This window comes from Psittacula echo (genome assembly GCF_963264785.1).
Source record: "Psittacula echo genome assembly, chromosome: 8".
Lineage (NCBI taxonomy): Eukaryota > Metazoa > Chordata > Aves > Psittaciformes > Psittacidae > Psittacula > Psittacula echo.
Window position 1 is genome coordinate 1144856 of NC_137744.1, and position 11487 is coordinate 1156342.

The window sequence follows — 11487 nt, forward strand, 5'->3', positions numbered from 1 at the left end:
TTACAAAGAAACACAACACGCATGTGAGGGACTGTTCAAATGGCACTTCTGGGCTACTGCACACTTTGAGGTGTTGCAAACATACGTAGTAATGCTGTTCCCACCAGTGTCTGCAGTGCTTCAGGATCCCCAGGGCTGCAAGATGGATCAGAGGAAAAGCAATCCCACCAGCAGCTCATAGAATCTCAGCCACCAGGTCCTGGCAGCCCTCAACAGCAGGTAGGAGAGTGAAGATGATTTCCGTGGCTGCTTTCTTCATGTCAAAGCTGTCAACTGTTTCACAGCTCCCCTTCCTCCCTTCCCTGGTAACATCCCCCCTGGGTGCGAGTGGGCTACAACCAGCTCCATCCTTCCTTCTCTCTTTCTTCAATGCTGCTGGCAATGCTGGAGCTTCCCTGCTCCTGGTGAATGGCCGTGGTTACTTGTGAGGTCGGGACTGGCTGTCAGCCAGTCACAGCCCAGCAGCAAGGATCTAAAAGCCCCGGCGCCAGCCATGTAAGAGGAAGGAGAATATAGGTCATCAGTGACATCATCTCTTGAAAGGGTGGGGGGGGAGGGTTGGGAGCAGAGGAGGAAGCAGTCATTTAAATTTGGAGAGGAGCTAACTGGAAATTTGGGCCATCAGGAGAATAATGGCCCGAGAGGAAGAGATGGGGATATTAATAGAGCTGGTTTCTGTAAGAGATGGAGTGAGCAGCAAAGGATGGAGAACCACAGAGAGCTTCTGTGTTGGCAGGCATGTGTGTGCTGGAGCAGACAGTGAGCCCTCAGGGGCTCGGGAGCATTCGTGCGGATTCCTGTGTGGCCACATGATGCAAAACCTCCCTTTGGGTCCCGGGAGCCCAGCAGGTCTCTCCTACTCCATCTCTTCTCCAGCCCATCCTGGTCTCTGCCTCCCAGCACATAAACTCAATCAACACCCCAACAAACCTTTTGAGATGCCCCAGTGGGTTGGTGAGGACCAGCGTGGAGTTTGGGTAGATCCCTGCTTGCTCCTCTTGCCCAGTTGCTGGTGCCACCTGAGCCCAGTTCCCTTCATCCGCAGCCCCTCAGTGTTTGCATGTGAAGCAGGCACAGACAAGTCCCCCAGGCAAGTTTTGGTTGCTTTTTTAGGTTAAGAACCTTAACCGTCTCTCCCTGCTTACTCAACAAGGGCCCAGAGAGACTACGGTATCTCCATCCTCGGAGACATTCAAACCTCTCTATATAAATCCATGAGCAACCTGCTTTACCTGATTCAGACAGTGTGTTGGACTGGAGACCTCCACATGTCTCTTCCGAATCTGGGACACCATAGCCCTTCAAAGGGCACAGGATCTGCTAAAACCTCCCCTCCTGGGACATGGCTTGGACATACGTTTCCAGATAGCAACACAGCTCTGCTTTGCCTGATCTAGGCAGGGGGTAAGAGAAGGGCCTTAGGGTTCAGAGGAGGCCATGAAGACGCTGCGAGGGCTGGAGCAGCTCTGCTCTGGAGCCAGGCTGAGAGAGCTGGGCTGGGTCAGCCTGGAGAAGAGAAGGCTCCTGAAGGGGAGACCTGAGAGCAGCTCCAGTGCCTAAAGGGGCTGCAGGAAACCTGGAGAGGGGCTTGGGACAAGGGCCTGTAGGGACAGGCCAAGGGGAATGGCTTTAACCTGCCAGAGGGGAGACTGAGATGAGCTCTTAGGCAGAAGCTGTTCCCTGTGAGGGTGCTGAGGCGCTGGCACAGGGTGCCCAGAGAAGCTGTGGCTGCCCCATCCCTGGCAGTGTTCAAGGCCAGGTTGGATGGGGCTTGAAGCAACCTGGTCTCCTCAGGGCTTTGCTGTGCTGCCCTGGCGCTGTGCTGGAGGAGAACAGGAGAGGGAGAGGGGCAGTGCTGCCAGCTGAGAGAGATGCAGGGGCTGAATATGTATGAAGAGGGGAGGGAGAAAGGAAGGAGGTGTCCCCCTTGTTAAATATTTACCACCCTGTGTGGGTGATGTGATATTTCCTGCCCTCTAGGAATTCCTAGGGGCTGGCAAGGTTGAACAGATAGGAATGGGGACTCTCTCTCACCCTTACCTGAGCAGCAAAGCCTTGTCCCTGTGCCAGAGGTGTTTGAGGTCTTGGAGACAGGTCTGAGCTTTCAGGTGGGGCATGGAGGCAGATAATCCTGTGCTTGTCAAGTCAGCTGGTGGTGCTGGGGTGGGCTTGGACAGGCTGCAGCAGAGCTGGCCAAAACAGGGACCTGGGATTTCCTCCCAGCTGGAGGCAAAGCGGTGATGGGCTTTATTCCTTCTGGAAGGAAGACTAACAGGACAGAGTTTATCAATTCACCTTTCCCTCCTCCTTTTGCAACCCAATAGCTACGGCAGCCACTGTGGACTGTCTTCTGGGAGCTCTTCTTTGGCTGAAGAAGGAGGTCAAACGCCTCCTTCCTCTTCTGGATCAGCATCCTCCAGTGGCCACCAAACTCTCTGTACCAATATCTGCCTTTTGTTTCTGCACTTGGGTATAGCTGGTGTTAGAACTGGAGCTGCCCAGGCACGTAGGGTGTGAGTCACCTTTGGTGTGAGTGCAAGTAAAGTGCTACTGGCATGTTGGGGTTTGCAGGGTAGCAAAGCTACTGACTGTACTCTTTGTTTTTCTCTGGATCTGGTCAGTTATTGTGGGTCTTTGCTGCTCTTTGTTGACCATGTCTATGCTCACAGTGAATTCCCAGCGATTTTTCATCTCCTAATCCCCGGATAGTTTGTGAAGGTAAGGTTTTTCAAGATTTTTTTCCAGGGGGTTGGAACTATATGGTTTTTAAGGTCCCTTCCAGCCCAAACCATTCAGTGATTTATGACTTTCCAGTAGAAAGCACACGTTCCCACAGAAGCCAAGCGCACCTTAAGAGTGGACTACAATGTGCCCTTTGCAGTGGGCTTAAAATGAGGGTGCTTAGCACCAGTTACACAATGGAAAGGGCTCAGGTACTCCTGGCTGCAAATACATTTGATACACTGAAAGGGCTGCGGGAGCCTATCAGACCAAGTTCCTTACTTTGCTCAGGCAGCCTATCAAATATTTAACGGGCTGCCATAGGCAATTACATTAGAGGAGATAGTTAAACACCCCCTACCCTAGGGCACCCCCCTGCAATGTAAATCAAACAAATTGGACTCTTTTCACAATTGACACACACGATTTTACTTACTGTAAATAATTTAGTATTAAAAAGTCAAGCTACACTTTGCCCCATCTGGATTTTCTGTTCTCTTGCTCTCTCTCCTGCTCCTCCTTCTCAAGCCACGTGGACTCTGGGTTCCTAATGCAATAGATGGAGTGGAGGAATTCTGCTGCCTGGGTGAGCTGTTAAAAGATTCCCATTTCCTAATGGAAGAAACCACACTCAGGAAACCTGTGAAGTTGCCTATTTAAAACAGTCAGAGATGTTCCCTGCCAGCTAACAAGGGATGGGAAAAATCCCTCCCTCCGGAAGGAGCTGGGTCTATTGTTGGTTGGCATCTCCTGGGGTCGTAGCAATCTTCTATGAAAGTTGGCTGAATGGTTGCACTTTTTAATTAAAAGCTATCTCTCCCAATTAGGCTCAGAGGGGTTTTAATAAGGATTTTTACAAGCTGGCGTGCAGCACTGACCTGCATGGATAGTCTTTCTCTTGCACTTTCTCTAGCACTGAAGTGCTAAGACCAGTGCATTAAAATATGCTCTGCTACCAAGGAAGAGCTCTTGTTGCCACCAGGAGCTATTTCTGTATTCCGCTCCCAGCCTCCAGAAAAACAGGCCTTTTGCAAGCATGATACTTGGAACCATGACTTGATGTCTTTTCCTAATTCCAGCACAGAATTTACACTGGAATTTGCAAATTGAGCTTTCTGCTCAATTTTTTTTTTTGGTGGTGGTTTTGGTCTCACACTGAGTTTAAATCAGCACAAGTACCATGTGCAGGAGGAATGCTCTCCTCGATGCCATGGCCCTCTCTCAGATGTGAGACAGCTTTTAGAGTATAGTTTGAAAGCGCTCTGGGGCTTGATCTTCTGTTCCTGCACTCAAGCCGGCAGCTTAAACCATCACCCTGATGGTGCAGACCTCTGGCAGGTAGAGCCGCTCACACATCTTCTGACAAAACCAATTTTCCTCAGAAAATGTCAATTCCAGTGAGATTGAAGCTTTTAATCCCCGAACATCTTAATTTTGATGGATGGATCCTCCCCAGGGTTTCCACAGATGGTGGAGGTGGTGTCAGGTCTGCTGAGCAGGGCTGAGGGATGTGCTTGTAGGAGCCATAGCCCTGCAACAGTGAGGGTGTGCCAGAGGCGAGGCAAAGCCACCAGCAGGGACTGGAACGGCTGCTGGTAGCGAGAACCATTGGCTGTTGATGATGATGACTGGAGATGAACAATGTATAAGCATAAAATATCCAGTGCAAATTTGCCATTTTTGTTTTCTTCTGCTTGCTCAGGTGCTGGGAAGGATCATAAGGAGAGGAGGGGGGCAGAAGGGTCATAAAATCACGGAATTATAGAATGGTCTGGGATTGGAATGGACCTTAAAGCTCCTCCAGTTCCAACTCCCTGCCACAGACAGGGAGGCCTTCCACTAGAGCAGCTTGCTCCAAGCCCCTGTGTCCAACCTGGCCTTGAACACTGCCAGGGATGGGGCAGCCACAGCTTCTCTGGGCACCCTGTGCCAGCACTTCAGCACCTTAAGTTGGCCCCCTTACTTGTCCCACTGCCTGGGTTGGGGGAGACCCTCCATGCACTGACTTCCTTATCTTTACACCACTCCACCAACGTTTTCCAAGAGCAGTCCTGACAGCCAGTGCATACAGGTGGGTATCTGTCCCCTTCTGTGTGTACCCACACTTTGGGGTGACACCCACCAGCACTGTCACCTTCACCAGCCCACTGCTGGAAAACGTGCCTGAGAGCCTGGGACTGATGAAGTAGAAAGTGGCAGCGGTGACCTGGGGACAGAGCCATTCCCAGCCAGTGTGCTCCATCCTTCTGCGGAAAGTCATATCCCTTTTCCACCAGATCTTCTCCCAAAGACCTGGAAAGCCGTGTGTCCCCTCTGCTCGGTGTTAAGGTTAGGCTGGAAGCTGTTAATTGCTGCCAGTGGTTTAATTGGTAGCTAGAACACACAGACCCCATTAAAGCCCATGAGGGTGCCAAGGGCTCTCATTCAGGCACAAATGAAGGAGCAATCAAACCCACTTAGGTAATAAAAACAGCTGAAGCCTGGAGGCAACTGCCTGAGGCACCAAACCACATGGCAGGCAGGACAGCCCTCTGAAAACTCAGCTCTGAGTTATCCTTTGATTGAAAACACGAGAATTAGGTGGAGTGATGCAAGATTTTATTGGATAAAGGCAGGAAGCCAGACCAAGAAATTATGGGTCATCTTCAGAAAGCAACAGAGAGATGGAGTTTCTTGAACACAGACCTTAGAGAGAATCTCCAAGATTTTTTTCCAGTGGCAATGACAAGTGAGAGCATCTTGCACTTGCTGCACGTGACAGAATATCCACAGGATCCCTGTCCTCTTGCTAACTTTTCCTGCCATGGCAGATATCCACAACATGACCATCACAAAGAGCAACAATGACTTGAAGAGCTTTCTGGCTCTTCCTTTTTGCATAAGAATGTATCTCAGCACCAAGCAGGTTGGGATGCCAGCTCCTTTTCAAAAGGTTCAGGTCTTGAGGCTCTTTATTCTGTGTTTTTATTTGGTCAGAATAGGGGAGAACCTGAGTCTCCTTTTTTATCCTGATTCTAGTGAAATTATCGCACAGGAGTTACTGATAGGGATGGATGGGTGGGGGCTCGGGATGGATGGGGGGGGGGGGTAGGGACTCATGGAGCAATTAGGGAGGAAAGCCAGTATATACATGAAGTATATACTAACTCCAGTATATACTGTATATACTACAGCAAGTGTTGCACAGCTGCCTCATATTACTCAAGAAATCCACAGCTGAGCATCGGCAATCTCTGAAAGTCCAGCTCATTCCTTGCAAAGGGCACTAGCAACATTCCCAGATGTGAAGGGCTGAAGGAACAGCCAGCTGGGAAAGTAGCTTTGACATTAGTTGTTGCTGCTGTAGACAGTTCCTCCTTGCTTGGTGCTTTGCGCATCTTTGCCCATCCTGGTTGTAAGACACCTGGTTTTCCCTGCTCAGGAGGAATCTGGTAACTCCTGAATCAATCCAGAGGCTTTGGGAGCGCTGACATAGAGGAGAACTGCCCTCTTCCCTCCTGGAATCAGCCGCAAATCCATGCAGGAGCTGTAGGAGGACAGGTTCGTCCATGGGATAGAGCTGGGAGGTGGTTCTGCTGTCACTGTGGTGTCTCAGTGTCCCTGTTGGTTGTACGCACTGTGGGTGTGCTTCAGTGTCAGTGCCAGCGTGTGCACTGGGGGATCCTACCCCGAGTATCTCTTGCTCAAACAGTTCATGGCCAAAATAAAGCCAATGCAGAGCAGAGTGCTTGGGGTTGTGATGAAAGGAGACTCAGGGTGGAGGCTCGGCTGTTGGGAGAAGAGATCGGCTAACCTTTAACGCACGGGGCAGTAAAAGGGAGGGAAAGCCGTTTACTTCGTCTGCTGCTTGTCTGGTTGTCCTAAATGAACACCCAAGACTCAAGGCCAGAGAAGTCTTTGGGTTGGCCTGGGACAATTTTTCTCCTGCTCCCACAGCTGTTGCAAGTGTGGAAAACAAAGCCTTGTGCTGTTCACTGACTCTCGGCTGATTTCCCCCATCTCCAGCCAAGTCTGAGTGATGTGCAGATAAGGAACTGCCCACATCTGGTCCTGGAGTCCCGAACCTCCCGGGCGCATCTCAGAGCAGAGTCTGGATTTGGTTCCTTGCAGCAAAAATGCAGCTTGGTGCAGGGTTTGCTTCCTTGGGCGGAGGTGAATCCAGGGTTGGGAACTGAACTGCTCTCTCCAGCCTCCCTTCTCTGAGCTGCTGAAATGAGGGGTCACCGAGGACAGCCCAGCAAAAGGAACTGGGAAATGCCCTGACAAAACTTCCAACTGTCAGAGTTAACAGCCAGGGGTTGTCAGCTGAAGGGGAGAAGGTGCCTGCGCCCACTGCAGAGCACCCAGGAGGGACTATTCCCTTCTGCAATGATTCTGTGTGAGTCTCCTCCATACAGAGCTTCCAGAGAACCTTTCTGGCAGCTGCTGTCCTCTGCCCATCACCTGATGCTGCAATCTCTCTGCAAGCAGCGGAGAGGAGACATGACTCAGAGAGCTCTGTGATGGAGAGCAGAGTGGGAAGAGGCTTCAGAGCTCCTGTCTGCTCCTGCCTGCAGTCAGAGCATCAGCGTGTTGACAGGTCTGGGGGGCTCTGGCATGTGTGGGATGCTTTAATGAGTCCAAAGGTCTGCCTGGACCGTGCCCACTGACCTCTCCCACCTCTGAGACCCCGAGGGATGGAGCTCTCCTGGCAGCTCCGTAGTGCTGACACAGTTCTCCCCAGAGCAGACTCCTCCAGAGCCAGGGCTTGCCTCCATCCCTCTGCACAACCGATGTCTGCACGAGTCTTGTTGAGGGACCTTCTTGCTGCAGAAGCATCACTGATTGGTGGCTGTGCCTGAATCTAGGCAGCAGCACTCACAACGGTGGTTGCTTTGTCTCCTGTGGCTGGATCTGACTTTCCCCATGCATGTCCAGAGCCAAAGAACCATCATTTGGGGACACTTTATCCTCTCAGGTAGGGGCTGTGGTTAGATCAGGACTTCCCTTCGCTTGTGTCCCTGCCTGACTCAGAGTACTGCAGTATCCCCATGAGAAGCAGCATCTCAGAGGATGCCGGGTGCAGGCTCTGTGTAGGAGAGGGTGAGTGGGAAAAAGGCCAGGAAAACTGATACTAACCCTGACTCTTTAGACCACCTGCCCTGTGTATGATCATCCTTACACGCATTTCTAGGGCTGGATTTTTGGGGCTGGATTAACACACTCTGTTCTCCTGGGAAGATCTTTGCCCTGAGCACGACCAAGCACCCTTCTGTCCTCCGTCGGCCGCGTGGCAACCGTCCCCTTCTCCAGCAGATGTGGATGGGCATCCCCTCCGTTGGTCCCCCTGCCTGAGCTGGCAGCGCTGCTGCCCATCTCACTTCTCACCTACCTTTCGGCAGGGCTGGGGGCAGCCAGGTGGCTGCACAGCCCCCACTCCAACAGGCAGCCACCAGGTTTCTGCAGCGATGGGATCTGGGCTCGGTGGCAGCAAGGAAAAGAGCAGGGAAACAGCATGGGCAGCGGCTGTGAGGAAACCCGTGTGGATGAAGGAGGCAGGACTGTCAGGCAGAGACAGGCAGTGGTGAGCTGGAGAGAGGAGGATGAAGAGGGTCAGACAGACAGACACACAGCCGTGGAGCCGTAGGGACGCTGCGCTGGCAGGAGGGATGGGATAACCGAGCCAGGTAACTGCATCGAAACAGGGTAAACCAAGGAAAACTTGGTGAAACTTTTCCTTATTTCGTTGTTCTTGGTTTTAACCCCAGGGAATTCTTCCCTTTAGAGAGAGGGGAGGGGATCGGGTGGCTCCTGCTCACCCCCAGGCTCGGGTTTGTTCTGCTCCCCAAATCCCCGCGAGGTAAACGTAGCCCGAAGCCGCTGGCAGGGACCGGTCAGGGAGTGATCAGGAGGATGCAGCAGGAGGATGCAGCTCGGTACCGTACCGGGCCGTTCCGTACCGAGCCGAAGGGCTGCTTGACAGCGCGTCCTGGGGCAGAAGCGGGACCCGGCGCCTCTCGCCCCCATCCAGTTCCGTCGGTGAGGGCAGGAGGGAGCCCGGAGCATCTCCCCCCCCATCCCTATCCTCATCCCTGCAATCGGACAGATCGGTATAACAGCGCACCGCTCCCGCGCTCGGGGATGCGAGGAGCCGGGACGGGGGTGGGGGAGCCCCAGTTTGGGGAGTACAACGGGAGGTGGGGGGGATGAGCTGGGTGCCGGGGGGCGGGCGGTAGGAGGGACCTCCCGGGGCCCGTCCAATGAGCGGGCGGGGGGGCGGGGGTGCCGGGCTATAATGCCGTTGATGCCGGGCGGCGGAGTCAGACAATACCGCGCCCCCGAGCCGGGCAGCCCGGAGCGCCTCTGCCCCGCTCCGCTCCCACCATGATGTCCATGAACAGCAAGCAGGCGTTCAGCATGCACCCCATCCTGCACGAGCCCAAGTTCCCCCACCTACACACCAGCTCCGATGCCATCCGCAGGGCCTGTCTGCCCGCCCCACAGGTAAGCTGCCTCTCGGTGGGGCTCCCCACAACACCCCACGGAAGTGATCGGGGGGTCCATGCTGCGCGCTCCCCAACTTCCAAACTGTTTCTGTCTGGTTTTGCGTGCTATGTGGGGTTTGGGAGGGTTGGGGGTTTCTCTTTCCGAGCGCTTCCGGAGCCGGGAGAGGGGCCGAAAAGTGCGGAGGCGTCGGTGGGTCCCCCCCGGCGGGGAGAAGGCGGCCATTCTCCCCCGTCCGTCCCGTCGGTGCAGCGGCGGCTCTGCAGGATGTCCGGTGGCTCTAGGCCCTTCGGAGGCCGCTCTTCGGTTTTGGGGAGGACCCCGGAGAGCACAGGGATGCCCAGAGTCCGACACCTGCTCCCGATACTTTAATTTGACGGGGGGAAAGGGTTGAACTCCGTTCGTCGGCCCTGTCCCAGGCGCTGCTGGAGGGGCAGAGCTGAATCACCGCAACTCTGCTTCTTTTAACCCTCTCCTGCTCTTTCAGTTTGGTTTTGCTCCCACTTTTATCCCCCCTCCGCAGATCCAGGGTAACATTTTTGCGGGCTTTGACGAGACCTTGCTGCGGGGCGCTGAGGCTCTGGCCGCCGTGGATATTGTGTCGCAGAAAACTCACCCGTTCAAGCCAGATGCCACTTACCACACCATGAGCAGCGTGTCCTGCACTCCTACCTCTTCCTCCGTCCATCTGCACCACCCGTCCGTGCTGACCACTCACCATCCCCACCACCACCAGCCCTCCCAGGGCCTGGATGGAGAGCTCTTGGACCACCTCAACACTGCCCTCCCGCTTGGAGGGGTGCCGGGCCTGGACGTGGGCTCCACTCCTTCGCACCCACATTCCCACATGTCAGCCATCAACCACATGGCCCATCACTCCCAGCCCATGAACGTGTCCCACCCCCACGGCCTGGCTTCCCACACTGTCATCTCCAGCCCCGAGACGGAGACGGACCCCCGGGAGCTGGAGTCCTTTGCTGAGCGGTTCAAGCAGCGGAGGATCAAGCTGGGGGTGACCCAGGCAGATGTGGGCTCCGCGCTGGCCAACCTGAAGATCCCGGGGGTGGGCTGCCTTAGCCAAAGCACAATCTGCAGGTTCGAGTCTCTCACCTTGTCCCACAACAACATGGTGGCCCTCAAGCCCATCCTGGAAGCGTGGCTGGAGGAGGCTGAGCGGGCGCAGAGGGAGAAAATGACCAAACCTGAGATCTACACGACGGGTGACAAGAAGCGCAAGCGCACGTCCATCGCTGCACCCGAGAAGCGCTCACTGGAGGCTTATTTCGCCGTGCAGCCGCGGCCCTCCTCGGAGAAAATCGCTGCCATCGCCGAGAAGTTAGACTTGAAGAAGAACGTGGTGCGGGTCTGGTTTTGCAATCAGAGACAGAAGCAGAAAAGGATGAAATTTTCTGCTACCTACTGAAGAAGGGGCTGGGAGAGTGGTGGTGGGGAGGGCCTGCCCCACTCCCCCCCCCGGCCCCTTCAGAACGGGCCGAGCTGGGGGCTGGGGCTGTTGGTGGTGGTGTTTGAAAAAGAAAATTGGGGGGGGGGGAGAAAAAAAAAAGAACCAACAGGAAAAATAAACCTAAAAAAAGGGAACCCCCCCAAAGCGAAGAGTTTGGTGCCTGCTCCTCCCCCCCCCCAGACGAAGCGGCCCCGCTGCTGGGACTGGTACAGACTGCTTTTGTAGATAAAACTGGACAAAAGGTGGAGGAAAAGGAAAAGAGAAACCGAAAGGCTCAGGCGGGGTTTTGGGGGGCCTGCGGTCAGGGCAGCAGCACTCAGAGCGCGGCGGGCTCTGCCGTAGCCCCTCGCCTGGTGCCCGCTCCTTTCCTTTCAAATAGGCTAAAATAAGGAAAACACGTGAAATACCTGAGAAAGGAAACGAGCTGGAAGTGCATCGGGTAGCTGTAAATAGGGGTGTCAGTCGCGCTCCCCGCTGCCGGGGCCTCCACACACACGCACTTGCATGGTTCTGTTCCAAACCCATCGCGTTTTTGCAGTAACATTTCTGTTTCTACCTCATCGGCTGAATTAAAACTAAAAGAAAAAGAAGAAAAAATATATTAAAAAAAAGAGAAAATAATTAAAAATAATGAAAAAAAAAGATAAATTGGCACGTCCCTGGAGCCCGTGTTTTGGGAATGGAGCTTTGTTTTTGCTTTGGTTTCACGCGAACCGTCCGAGGCCCCTCTGATCTCCCTGTGTTCAATCCTACGCTTCGACAATCAAGTCACCGGGGGCCCAGGAGCGGCCCGGGGGGGTCCCGCAGCCCAGACCCCC

The 11487-nt window shown here is 54.1% G+C and overlaps 1 protein-coding gene across 1 annotated transcript; it reads left to right on the plus strand.

The window, feature by feature from the left end:
* Window positions 1–9084: 9084 nt before the first annotated feature.
* LOC308224820 (brain-specific homeobox/POU domain protein 3) lies at window positions 9085–10627 on the plus strand (the record flags this gene model as incomplete). Its single annotated transcript, XM_080625085.1, has 2 exons — window positions 9085–9204; window positions 9728–10627. The coding sequence occupies 2 exons, from the start codon at window positions 9085–9087 to the stop codon at window positions 10625–10627; spliced, it is 1020 nt and encodes a 339-aa protein (XP_080481211.1).
* Between the last annotated feature and the right edge of the window lie 860 nt (window positions 10628–11487).